General features: G+C 32.6%; 1 protein-coding gene across 1 annotated transcript; it reads left to right on the plus strand.

Moving 5' to 3' along the window:
- Positions 1–10,549: 10,549 nt before the first annotated feature.
- On the plus strand, positions 10,550–14,498 carry LOC111304886 (ribose-phosphate pyrophosphokinase 1-like). Its single transcript, XM_022901907.2, has 8 exons — positions 10,550–10,876; positions 11,307–11,480; positions 12,061–12,309; positions 12,440–12,583; positions 12,678–12,845; positions 13,204–13,273; positions 13,566–13,647; positions 13,752–14,498. Exons 1-8 carry the CDS (start codon positions 10,730–10,732, stop codon positions 13,930–13,932), a joined length of 1,215 nt encoding a protein of 404 aa, XP_022757642.1. The 5' UTR covers positions 10,550–10,729; the 3' UTR covers positions 13,933–14,498.
- Positions 14,499–14,590: the final 92 nt, after the last annotated feature.

Here is a 14,590-nt window from a genome sequence, read left to right on the forward strand (position 1 = left end):
AATGATGAAATTCTTAAAAATTTCAAATGGTAAATTTTTTAAGAAATCTCTAAATAAGAAATTTCTCTAAATTTATTCCAAATGATAGAATAATTTAGATGAAATTTCAATAAAAGTAATTGTATTGTTTTTCAAATAAAATTTTTGGTTGAAAATATTTGACAATTATTTAATGATGAGATTCTTAGAAATTTCAAATGGTAAATTTCTTAAGAAATCTCTAAGTGAGAATTTCTTTTAATTTATCTGGAATGGTAGAAGAATTTAAATGAAACTTCAAAACATAATTGTCATATTATTTTCATTCTAAAGATAAAATTTTTTTTTAAATAGACTCAAATGGTGAAAAATTTAGAAATAAAACTTGAAAAATAAAAAATAAATTTCGAGAATGAAATTCTTAATAATCGCAAATGGTTGATTATTTAAAAAATTTTTAGGTGAGAAGATATTTCTAATTTGACTTAAATGGTAGAATAATTAGATATATTTTTAATAAAAAAGTAAAAAATAATGATTAAACTTTTTTTCAATGACAGAATTTCTTCAAGAAAATAAATGGGATATTTGAATATTCTCGAGGTGAGAAAGTATTTTTAAAAATTTTATCAGATTGATGAAGAATTTTAAAAGTTATTTTCAAATTTCAACATTAAAATTTACGACTATTAGAATCACAATCTTAGGATAATTTAAAATAAAATGGTACCATCTTTTGGATGGGCGTATAAAGGTACTATAACTTTTTTTATATATAAAAGAACTCTCGAATCTTGTTTTGATTAGTAGATCAAAACCTATTCTTTAGGGACTCTTAGTCAAGCTTAAAAGCTCTTTAAAAAGATAGATTCATTATGTTACCAATCACACCTAGGAAAAAGATTGGTGACGACTCATCTTGTTAAGTTTAGTTATAGATTTTTGAATCTATATGTTATAATAGTTTGACGATTTCACTAGGAAAAAGCTATAGAGAGTCAAGCCATAAAATTTTAAATTTATCCTATCCTTTGAGTTAATGGTTTTAAAAATATAATAATTATGCTATTTGTTTACTAACAATTTTCCTTTTTTTATCTCTCATTTGATTTATGAGGTTGACGATTTTGTGTTCCTTCACACACACTATCACATGCATTTACATTACATGAGCTCTATAACTGAGCTCCGTCCCTTTTAAAAGAGATAAAATACCTACACTTTCGTGAAATGATAATCTCCATAATGGTTAATGAAATACTCATACTCAAATTGAATACTTTCTATTCGTAGCCTGTGATGAGTGAGGATTTAAATGCCTTACTAGTTTATGATGACCAATAATGTAAGGAACAATTTAAGAACCTTTAGCGATCAAAATCACTTAACCCTGCATATAATTTACACTTAAAAGGCCAGCCTTAAGATAAAGCCCTTCCTACCTCTTAATAGATGTAACCCAAAGTTAGAAAACAAGAATGAACAATTTGTGTGATATATTGATTATCTAACCACTTTATTTATTTGACTTTGTGCATTTGCATCATTTTAGTTAGTGCTTACATTAGCATTTAATTTTATTTATCATTTTCATGGTCACGTTTAACATTGTCATTTGCATAATTCTTATATAGGGAATATTTACCACATATCAATCATTCATAAATTAGATCTCTTATCTACATCCATGAAAAACCAAATGTAATAAAAGTGTACATCAATTCATTATGAATCTGCTCATCAATTGAAAATTAAGTCAGAGGAAGGTAAGAAAAAAAAAAGGTAATTGCTTGCCTAAAGGTTTTATCTCATCATGCCTAAGAGAGTTCATTTCGATCTTCAATAAAATGACCTGATTGACCTAAGTAATAGTTAGGGATGTATGAGTAAAATAAGGCATGAGGTATTTGAGAATAAATATGGAGACATAGCTTCATTGTTTCAAATAGATATGGACAATAATTTGATTAGAGCCATCTTTCAATTTTAGGAGCCTTCTTATAGGTGTTTCATCTTCAATGAAATAAATATGGTGCTAAAAATTAAAGAGAACATGGTCCTACTTCACTTTTATTTGCTAAACCTAGACAAGATTTATTAGTCAAATAAGGTAAGTTATCATAAAAAATTATGCAAATGCTTAGACTTAGCTTGTCTCAAGTTGATGCATGTGTCAAGATAAAAAGTGAAAGTAAGGCTATCCTATAGGGTTTTCTACGAGACTTCATCCAAGAGCATTTAGATGATGATTAGGGGTTAGTGGCAATGGCTATAGCTCTATATGGATTGGTAATCTTTTCAAAAGTCATTGGATATATTGATGTTGTAGTGATAGACTTTGTCGATCAGTTAGAATACATAGTTAATATAATACCAACCATTTTAGTAGAAATCATTCACTCTTTGAATTTTTGTCGTAGAAATGGCAAATGTTGGTTTAATGGGTGCTTACAGCTGCTTTATATATAGATAAAGAGTTACGTCGAATGTGAAAAAAATAAGTTTCATAAACTATACCTTCATTTTAGTATTCCAATCAAGGAGTTTTGTTACAGCACATGGCCTAAAGTAAAATTGAAAGAAGAATGGGTTCATATTTTCATATGCTTGATAGCCAAAGGATAATTTAGAGAGCACCTTGGATATGTCATGATACGATGTTATATAGTTATGGGAATCAACCTTAGGTTTTCTTATTGGGCTTATGCGATTCTATTACTTATGTCCCAACTTTGGTAAGAAGACAATTTGGATGTGAGTAATTTATTCTAGAAATTTATGGACTTAACAAGTGAAAATTTTCTTTCACTAAAAATGGGCGATGGAATGATTGAAATAATTAAAAAGGCATGGAAACAAACCATCAGAGTTAACCAAAGGAGGCTTACTTATGATGTCACTTCAAAATATATTGTGTGGCATATAAAGAGGGGCAAAGACATTATGCTTCCTCGAAAATAAATAGTTGACCATTCCCCAAAGTTGATTCCTCAAGATCTCTTGCTCAAAGTGGAAAAGGCTAAAAGGAAACTTTAAATTGAAAAAGATGAGCTAGAGCAAAGAAATAAGCGATTGAAGATAGAAATGAAAAAAAGTTTGAAGCTTCAAGAATAAAAAATCCAGAGCCTCACTAAGTAAAAAGATCAGTGGAAAGCCTTATTCAATGATCTAGAGAAGACACATTCATCAATCACATCAGAATTTACCCAACTTTAAAAAAAAATGAATTATTGAAAACAAGGGTAGAAGAATGACAAAAAGGCACTGTTAATGTGCATAGACATAGCCAAATGCTACAAAGAATAGTAGATCAATGCACAACATATGTAAAAGCTTTGACTAATGAATGCAAGAAACATGCTAAACAGAGTGAGCTATGAAAAGACATCTGCACGGAACAACAAAAACATCTAAGGCACTTGTTTGATCAATTATACACTGTTGCAAACAAAGCGTTAAAAATGAAAAAATAAATGAAAGAATTGAAAGCTACGGTGTAACCAATAGGAGTTCATGGGCAATGGTTGCTTGACTTCCCTGATAAGGCATAAAATTATTACCAGTAAGCTAAAAAATTTATAAAGAGGCATTAAAGTAATGTTTAGGACTTTAGAATATTGTTTTGGTTTTGTTAGGATGTAGTTTTGAAATTTTATTAAGTAAAGTTTCAAATTGAGATTTCTTTTATCAATGATAGTTATGTGACAAATATTAGTACATTACATTCATACATCAAAATATCAAATATAAAGCATAGCATTTCTAATAATGACATAATGGTGGTACTTAAGATTCAAAAATACCTCCACCAAGTAAAAATCTCACACGATCAACTCATAAATACAATACAAGAGCTCGAGATAGACAAATGTAATAAAATTTTTTTAATCATTTCGAAAAGATAAAGAAAGCTCAAAAGAAGCTTGAAGGGGAGTCGAGTAAGATTTTAAAGGCTTTAAACAAATTAAACAAGGGGAAAAATGTAAAAAAAAATACAAGCCAGTAGGATCATCCATCACAAAAGGTGGCTGGCCTTTTATATCTTTCTAGTTTTGATCCACATCAAGCTCAGTTCACACAAAATGCACTTGGGATGTACCACCACAGTAGTTCACATACCTTGTAAGGTATACATACCTCGAAACGCCATCAACTTCAAATCTAAGGTATTACCAAAGCTATATAAATTCTATCTTTACTGATAAGGTAATGGAATCAATCTAAGTCCTTAATCTGGATGATTCAAACAAAAAAGAGAAATTAAAACCAAAAAGGATCGAGTTACTAAAGGACTCAATAACTAACAGAGAAATACATATGCTCAAGAAAAAATTACGAAAGGTGGAAAAAATTGGTTTTTATGGTTTCGTGGATGTTGTTGGGCTTTGTTTAGTCCCATATATCATTATTCTTATGAAGTTCAAGGTATCGAAGTTTGAAAATTATAATGGTAAAATATGTCTAAAGTCCACATTATCATGTATTACTAGAATATAGTTGCTCATACTAATAATGAAAAATTATTAATGCACGTATTTCAAGATAACCTTATTGATTCTATTGTTAGATGGTATGTCTAACTAGACATGACCCATATTCAGTCCAAGAGTGATATGGCATGTAATTTCATTAGCCAATATCGACATATCATAGATTTAGTCCATGATCATCTATATTTACAGAATATAAAGAAGAAAGTAACTCAATCATTCAAGGAGTATGCCTAGAGATAGAATGACATAGTTACTCAAGTTTAGCATCCTTTAACTGAGAAAGAGACCACAATATTATTTGTCAGTATTTTAAAATCTCTCTATTATGAAAAGATGATAGAGAATGCAATAAAAAATTTTGTTGACATGGTGATCTCAACCGAAATCATTGAGAATGCTATTAAAAATGACAAGTTGGAAAGAGAAAAAGCTTCCACCAAGAAAGCACCAAAGAAAAAAAAGACTGAAGCTCAAGCTGTAAGCTTTGATAGACAACAGTTCATGGGTTATCAATATTATCTATCACAAGGTTATTCCTTATATTATCCTGTAGTGAATAATACCTTACCTTACCTATATTAGCCTACCCTACGACCATCTTACCCACCAACATATCAACCCACTTTCAGACCCTAACTGCTATATACAATCCTCTTAGCCTTGAATTGATTCTTGTTTTGAAATGATAAAACATTAAGCTAAATAAGTTTGATTAAGTTTTGAAAAAGATTTATTTAGTATATGTTTTTAAGTTTTATATTTTTGTACTAAATAAATAATATGTTTTTCATAGTGTAAATAAACTTTTCTTTATTTTCATATTTCTCAAACCAAATATGTCTTTAAAGATTATTTATTTGAGCTTAAATGAAAGTCTAATTGTTGTTTTTAAAGTGAACTTATTCATTTTAGACTTAATACAATTATAACAATATTGGTTTTGAGAAATAAATTAACTTAAGAAAGTTGTTTTACAAGAATAAAGTTTTCTAACATTGATGTTTTATTTTTTTGTATTAATTCAGAAAGCTTTAATATTTGAATTTTATATGGTTGGAAAGCTCTTTAAGTCCACTTTTTAATGCATTAAACAAAATCAAAATCCAAATTTTCAAAGAAGAGATTTTAAATTTTTACTGAATACTTTACAGTTGTCTAAAAATTGCACAAGAGGTAGATTTGAAAATTCACTATAATTCATACACAATGAATTAGGTGATGAATTTTATATGCATAGAAAGCCCTTTATGTATAGTTTCTAAATCTTTAAATATTTTGTGATTTGGATTTGTATAACTCAACATATAATCAAATGAGTGAGTAAAGTACAAAACAAGAGACATTCACCTAGATGGATAGGATCGATCCCTTCAGGGAATGGATCAATTTTTTTTCTACCCATAACAGAATTTTAGCTCCAGGATTACAAAAGGGATCGATCACCTTATGAAGAGGATCGATCACCCCCTTGAACCAATTGATCCCCTCAATGAAGGGATTGATCGGGTTGTACATTTTCAAGCCAAGAACTGGTTTTAAAACTTGAACCAATTAATCCCCTCAAGGAATGGATCGATCGGGTAGGCTTTTTCAAGCCATGAATTGATTTTAAAACATGAATCGATCGATCCCTCAAATGGTTACTTTTTCATGCTACCAACGAGCATTTCTTCTTCCCAAGCTTTTCCAACGGCTAGTTCTTCAAGTTTTTTATATGTTGGCCACTCTAATATACCAAGAAGATTGATGAATCAAGAGAGCAAGATCTAACAAGCTATATTTTTATTCTTTTAAAGAATCAAGAGTTGTTAGAGCTTAAAATCTATATCTATTGTATCCAAGCTATATTGTTGTTCATTCATCAAAGTTTTTTGTACTTACATTAGGCAAACACTTAAACTTTAAAAGGTATTCTAAGTTTGTATTTTTATTAAGTGATTTTGTAATCAAAAGGTAATGCATCCTCTTGAATTTGTGGGATTGTAAAATTGCTACTTAACCTAAAAAGTAAAAAGTGTAAGGTTTCAATCTTAAGCCTTAGAGAAAAAAAGATAGGATTGTATTTTTAATTCAAGATTAATAATTACAAATAGTTGATTATTTAAGAAATTTTTAGATGAGAAGACATTTCTAATTTAACCAAGATGGTGAAATAGTTAGATATATTTTCAACAAAAAATAAAAAATAATGATTAAACATTTTTTCGACGACGAAACCTCTTCAAAAAAATAAATGAGATTTTTTAATACTCTTAAGGTAAGAAAATATTTTAAAAAATTATACTAGCTTGATGGAGAATTTTAAAAGTTATTTCCAAATATTTAACATTAAAATTTATGACCATTAAAATTACGACCTTTGGATAATTTAAAATAAAATGGTACCATCATTTGAATGGGCATATGAGAGTATTATAATATTTCTCATATATAATTGAACTCCCAAATTTTGTTTTGATTAATAGATCAGAACCCATTTTTTAGGGACCCTTAATCTAGCTTAAGAGCTTCTTAAAAAGATAGATTCATTAGATGGCCAATCACATCTAAGAAAAAGATTAGTGATGACTCTTCTTGTTAAATCTAACTATAAATTTTCGGATCTATATGTTATGACACCATGTACCATCATTTAACTACTCCTTAGTAACTTTTATCACAAGAAAAACGTTTTTTCAATCTTCACATCATAAAATCATGCTTGGACTTTTAGAACTTGGGAGAGAGTTTTGATTTAATTAATTCATCACAAAATAACTGACAAACTGATGAATGGAAAAAAGCTTGAACTTGGAATGCTCAAGTCGCCTATATGTTTTTTCCTTGTTAAAAGAGTGAATTTGCCTTATAGATTCGGCCGGAGAATCACCTGTCAAGCTGTGATTGTATCTGGCAACATGCTTAATCTAGAGTAACCTCCATGGAAAATTGCCAGTGATAAGAACAACGGATTTCATTATCCTTGACATAAAAATTAAAAAAAAAAAAAAAGAACAGCAATGAAGAGAAAAAAATTATAGTGTACTGCTACTTAAAATACCACCCTCTACAAGTCGATTCATTCATCTTTGTTCTTGCAGTTGATGCTTCCTACATATCAACTCCTCTTCTGGTCTTGTTCAAGATAGTTATATTTTTCAACTGTAACAGTTACTCAACCCCTCAATCTACAAGCTGACTGGCAGGATTGTCCATAGGGTAGTAAACGCGATAACTCGGTGGAAGAGTGATGCCACATGTAGCACAAATACCTTTAACTTGATTACCAAACTCAGGAGTGAATCTTCCACGGGTAAAAATCCAAATCTTGCACTTGTGAGACAGACCCTGAATTGCTTCACAGCATTCACAACCGAGGTTTATCTTCTTTTCAACCAAGGACGTGTAAATTTCATGCTGGCAACACCTTATTAATTTGTTCCCAACAGAGCCTTGGGTTTGGCATGTATCTTTCATACCATCTAACAACTGAGAAAGCAGGAGTGATAGCTATGGCAAATGCCAGCGCTAGTAAGAGCACAAGTATCTGTTGGAAATAACACATTGCAAACAGACGGAGACAGGTTGGTTTGGCTTGGTTTCTTGGAACAAGGAAGGGTTTGTAGCATGGGTTGTGTTGGAAATTTATACAAGTTCTTAATTAAGGACCTTGGAGTAACGGTGGCATGTTACAAAATTTGTCAGGTTCCAGTAATGAGTTCAGGTAAAGGGACTTTCGTATTTGTTGCAGTTCCCCATTGAAATTGCCGTTATGCAAGAGAATGTTGATCATTTAAATGCCATTATGTAACGTATAAAAACCCCATGATTTTAGCATGAAAGACCTTTTATTTTTTATTTTTTGAAGAAACCATGAAAGACTTTAATATCTAGTGTTGCTGGGCTGCAAATGGGGCGAGCTACTTCAAAGTAGCAAAAAGACTGAGGGCGCCCAGAATCGTTTTGGGCTCTATCTCTTTTCAGTAAAGGGGACAAGTACCAGAGAAGGACCGCAAAATCAATAGTGGGATATTTTTTCTTATATTTAACTGCTTTATATAACACTAGCATAAGTTATTGAAGAGACTATTTTTGTTCTGTTTCTGATTGTAAATGAGCTCAATTAATTCTCTTCGGCCAGAACTCTTTTTTTCGTTTCATAGTTTGACTTGTGATCTTAAGGATGAATGCTCCACAAAAGTGTAAATTGAAGTCTTGTGCAAAAAGCAGAGAATACCTTTTGTTGCCTATTGTTAATAACCTGTACGACTGTGTTTCCAAGTTTCTTGGCTCATTTTAGTTTCACATGTTGCAGCCTTCCACATCTGAAAACAGTAATTCAGTTACTTGAAAATATGGAAAGCTGGCAGCTTAGTTCTGTCTCAAGCACATCTCTCACAAGGGATATGGCTTCTCTCTCTCTCTTGGACATGCCAATGCTTGTGTCTGTGTAGGTATATACACATGTTTACATAAAATGTATTCATTATGAAGCCCACAAAAGAACCTCACTCCAGGCCGGAATCTCATGTCAGTTAGAGCTGTTTGTGTTCGACCAATAATTAGTAATTACTTGTGAAATGCTTTCTTTCTTTTTCCTCTTTTGAAACAAAGAGTCGTTGACCACCGCAAAAGCAATCTCTGATGCTTCTTTCATTCATACTTTGGATCTTGGCTGTATTTTGTAACTTCACACTCAAACGTCAAGAAATGCTGATTGTTTGTGGTATAGTTTTACTGTTACAGCTTTAAATACATGCAATTAAAACGTGGTTGGGGTTTAATTCATTTTACTCTTCCAAAAATTGAGAAAAACACCCTATCAATTTTTCATAATGAGAAAGTGATTTTGTTGAAAGCGCTGCCCCTGAGCCACCATGCCACACTGACAAAACGGACCAGATAGAGGATAAGGTCTTCTGTGTCATCCACTTGCCTAACCAGCTGGAAAACAAAAGATGATTTCTCACCTTGATAATGAAATGAAAAATTAGGAAAGAGAGAAAGAAAGAAACCAATAACCAGGGATAGGGTTGCCAACTTGCCTTTTACTTGAGTATGGGCAAATTTCATCCTGGAACCTGGGTAAAACTCTCCGGGTTATCCTTCATCTGTCATTTTCTGTAATTTTTTTTCATAATTTATCATTCAAGAATTTAAGAAAGTAAAATATGAAAGCTGGACGGTGTTTCCGGTAATACAAACGAATTATTGGCAGAAGTTTTTGGACCTGGTCAGGAGAGAATCATGGCGTAAGAAGTGACAAGGAAGAATCAAAATCAAATTGTTGCAAGTAAAAGGCAAAGTGTTCATCACCGACCGGTACGACTACACTATTTTCTACGTTTTTGAGGCCCGATAAAAGGCTGGACTGTCCTATCAGCCTCATTCTGATTTACTTTTTTTTTTTGTAAGTTTCTGATTTACTTTGACTCCCAAGGCTTAGAATTTTCAATGGAATGAGGCTGATGGGACAGTCCAGCCTTTTATCGGGCCTCAAAAAAACGTTTTAAATATTAATAAAATAACAATGTTTAAATGGGATTTTAAAATTCTAAGTTTTTGGCGTCAAAGCTCGTGAAACACGTTTATTCTGATTTTACTTTGACTCCCAAAACTTAGAATTTGGAAATCCCATTTAAACATAATTATTTTATTAATATTTAATTTTCTTTTAAACTATTTGATACCTATATATTTACAAAATTACCATATATAATTTACACTTTTTAAACCATAATATAATACATAAGTATATAAATTCCTTTTCCTCCCTTTTTTAATCTCAATTTTGTTCATTTTTTTAATTAAAACTTTTATAAATAAAACAAACCCTCGAGTTATGAAAAAAAATGTCTAGATTCATCACTTGGTAATTTTAAAATGACAGAACGTGAAAATAATATAAAATTTTTTTTAATAAAAACAAATTTATATTTTTTATTTATTGTGTACGTGTGCTTTTTTACTCCCAAATTATCATATCTAAATTTATGTGAGAGAAATAAAGCTAAGTCCTAAACGGCGTCGTTGAGATTACCATATGTGCGCCACCTTAGCATAAAAAAAATATAAAAGGCGTGTACGTTGGGTAGCGTGGGAATCCAAATGTGGTGAAGGGACAGAAAAAGAGGAAGAGAGCCACGACGCTAACTCGTTAATCGATAAAATTGCCAACCCCTCCTTCACCCCTTCAACCGCTCCTTCGCCGCCGCGTAAAGTTTTAAACCGCCGGAGAGCCCAACCCTAACTGCAAAAAGATATTAACAAATTAAGGAATGGCTGCGTTGGCGATTCCTTCGCCTTCTAAATCGTCGTCGTTTTGGTCGTCCTCGTCGTCTTCTCTCTTCTCTCGTTGCTGTCTAAGCCACAAAAGCGTTGGTTTCAATGAGTCTCGCTCTCGTATCTGCGGTTCTAACACCTTCGTAAGCTATATTTAATTTTTGAAAAAAAGATTAATTTACAATTTTTTTGGATGTCTTCAAGGTTCTGAAGTGAGATTTATTTTTAATTTTTGGTTTTTTCGATGGTTGTCCTTTTTTTAATTTTTCTTATTTTATAATTCGGTGTCTGTGTCTATTGGAATTGAATATTTGAATATTTATTAGTATTATTTTTATGCAATAATGTGCTGCACGTGTGGGTGTATGATGAAATCGACAGTACAACGTTTTTCTTTTTAATTTTTTTTTCTGTGAAACATTTTGGCTAAAGGGAAAATCTTTCAATAAAAAGGCAAAATTTTGGGTAACTGGAAAAGAAAAAGTTCTATAAATTGTCTTCTTTTTTGAGTGATGTTCAAGTTATAATGATATGGGTGCTTGCTCTTTTTTTTTTTCTTTTTTTGAATACTAGAAATGTGACCTGCCTCAACCAGTGAATTATGGAAATGGGAAGCCAACGATTCCTATCCTTAATGAAAGGACACTGCCCAAGTTCTTGGAATCAGCTCGAATGGAGACAACTGTTAACAGAAACGCTGCCAGGCTTAAAGTGTTTTCTGGCACAGCCAATCCTGCACTTTCTCAGGTTGTGGCATTACCATTTTGTTTATTGTGTTGCCTTCTATGGAATTCTTTTTGCAGGTGTTACTTTCGATAAGCATATGGAAATGATAAGATTAATAAGATGTAGACCTTAACGGACTGTTGCCAATGTAACTGTTGGGTGATAGACTGAAAGTGTGAAAGGTGTTTGTAAAACTGCCTCAATTCTAGAGTGTGAAAGATATACTTTTTGACTATTTGATATAAGTTCATGTGCAAAATATGATTTGCACCAAACCAAAAACTTTCCTGGAAATGAGAAAAATTGCTCGACTTAGTTGAGTGGATAAAGTTTTGTATATCATCTCTTATAATCCATTGTAGCTTGAACCATACAATATGCTGCTCATATTATGCCTGCTTGAATGGCATTCCCGCAGTTTGTCCTATGAAAATGGATCTGTATTGATATTTGTAGTTTTCCAAGTTCTTTTCAGCGCACATTATGCCTTACTTGCCTTTCTTGGTTGAAGCATTAGAATTACACTTCTTCTCTGAACTTGAGGTATTATACTTTCTTATTTCGTGGAACTTGTGTTTGCTTGCTCATTTATTTATTGCAGGAAATTGCTTGGTACATGGGCCTGGAGCTGGGAAAGATCAACATAAAGCGATTTGCTGATGGAGAAATTTATGTTCAGCTGCAAGACAGTGTTAGAGGATGTGATGTATATTTAGTCCAACCAACATGCCCTCCTGCAAATGAGAATCTCATGGAGCTTCTCATAATGATAGATGCTTGTCGGAGAGCGTCAGCCAAAAATATCACTGCAGTGATTCCATATTTTGGTTATGCCAGAGCTGATAGAAAGGCAAGTTTAAATGCTATGTATTTGGCAGTAGTTATTCCAATAAGGCATGAACTTCTGAAGCTTTTGCATCATGTTGTGTTCTTTATAGGATACTAAACTATCTTCTCTATGTCTGTAATCTTATTTTCAGACTCAAGGGCGTGAATCGATTGCAGCCAAACTTGTTGCGAATCTTATCACAGAAGCTGGTGCAAACCGTGTTCTAGCTTGTGACCTTCATTCTGGGCAGTCCATGGGTTACTTTGATATTCCAGTGGACCATGTATACTGCCAGGTATTCAGTCATCAAACTTCAAACATATAATTGTTGACTGTCAATGACTAAGTGATTACTAATACTTTTATATTTTTTGTGCTGTGGACTTTAGCCTGTGATTCTTGATTATCTTGCCAGCAAGAGAATTTGTTCTGATGACTTGGTAGTGGTTTCACCGGATGTTGGTGGAGTAGCAAGGGCACGTGCTTTTGCCAAAAAATTGTCAGATGCACCTTTAGCCATTGTGGATAAAAGGCGTCATGGACACAATGTTGCGGAGGTAATGTTTTCTCCACAACTCTGCTGTCATTATCTTTCTTCCACACTGATTGTGCTATTATATATACTGTTATTCCAAGGTTTTTAAGACGCATATAAGAGGTTCAGACAGTATGTTACATTTGGCAAAGGGACAAATAGTTAGAAGAATGTTGCACGTTTTTCCCGTATTGAGTTGACATTGTGGTCTACTGAAAGTGTTTCAATAATTGCTAAGTTAATATCAAGAGGTTTTAGACTTGGCAGTGTCCTGTGTCTGCAGCCAATAAGTCTTTCAAATCCTTAATTTGTGTTATATTTCTGGCTTTAGTTCCATGGTTATTACATTATTAATGTCTCAAATTTCATACCTAATGCAGGTAATGAACCTTATTGGCGACGTAAAAGGAAAAGTTGCAGTTATGGTAGACGATATGATCGACACTGCTGGTGAGTGAAAGAATTGTGATGATGGCAAACGTAATTCTTAATCACAAGTACACACATTAATTTTGCTTACCTTGATACATTTAATGGTTAAATAATGGCAAAAAACTCTTGTCAATTACAATTACATCCTTTTTCAGTAAAGTTCTGTTCTCATTTTCTCCTGTGAATAATTTTCTTATCTTTTGGAAAAAGAATTTTCATCACGATTTTCCTTTGCTGCCTTGAAAATGGTCCTTTCATAGGCTTCGTTTTAAATTCAGTCTATGTTTACTAGTGAATTTTCTGTTCCTAGGAACGATTGCGAAAGGGGCAGCACTTTTACACCAAGAGGGGGCGAGGGAAGTTTATGCATGCTGTACTCATGCAGTTTTCAGGTTTTAACTTGCTTTTGACTGAACTACGTAAAATCTAATATATAGTGTCATATGTATCAACCTTTTCATTGATATCATGTCCAATTATTGTTCTCTCTTGGCAGCCCTCCTGCAATAGAGAGGTTATCGGGTGGCCTTTTTCAAGAAGTAATCATTACAAATACACTTCCAGTGGCAGAGAAGAATTACTTCCCTCAGTTAACAGTTCTTTCTGTGGCAAACCTGTTGGGTGAAACCATTTGGCGTGTTCATGATGATTGTTCCGTGAGCAGTATTTTTCAATGAAATCAGATGGGAAATCCGAAAGGAGCCTTCTCCTTCAAAATTTTGCATGTGCAACCTAATGCCTTTGGCTCCAGTGGTGAAACTAGATATCGATCAGATAGGAATAGGTCTAGATTCCAATCTGGCTTAGTCCAAGGAGGATGGAGAATCAACACACGGGTCTCATATCTCATTGCTCCTTGCTCTCTGCATCAGCATAATCTAGGTTTTTCGTAGTATTATTTTTTACTTATGGCTAAATTGCCTTCCTTTTTTGTTCTTTTTTAAATGGATACCCTTTTTTGCTCACTCACCAACTTAGCTATCTTATAATTTTGCGAATTACCTCCCATCACTTGGATGTTTTCTACTAAAACATCAACATAACTTGAATCCCAAAACTCACCCATTGCAAGCTGGTTCAAACCTTCAAATACAGGTGTCTGGTGGTGCCGTTCTACAGAATGCTAATTGTTTCCTATTTGGGACAAAATTATCTGACAACATCCAAGATTATTATATCTAAGCTCTCCAATTGTCATTTGGACAACATCCAATATTATATCTAAAGTTTCTTTTCAAGTTTACATGTCTCCATACCTTGGAACAGCATCAGAATCTTGTATAGTGGAGCATCTTCGATGTCTTTTTTATTTTCAGTATTTATAGATCATTGTAT

Source organism: Durio zibethinus, chromosome 9 (assembly GCF_047325235.1).
Source record: "Durio zibethinus cultivar Kanyao isolate XHJ-2024 chromosome 9, ASM4732523v1, whole genome shotgun sequence".
Classification (NCBI taxonomy): domain Eukaryota; kingdom Viridiplantae; phylum Streptophyta; class Magnoliopsida; order Malvales; family Malvaceae; genus Durio; species Durio zibethinus.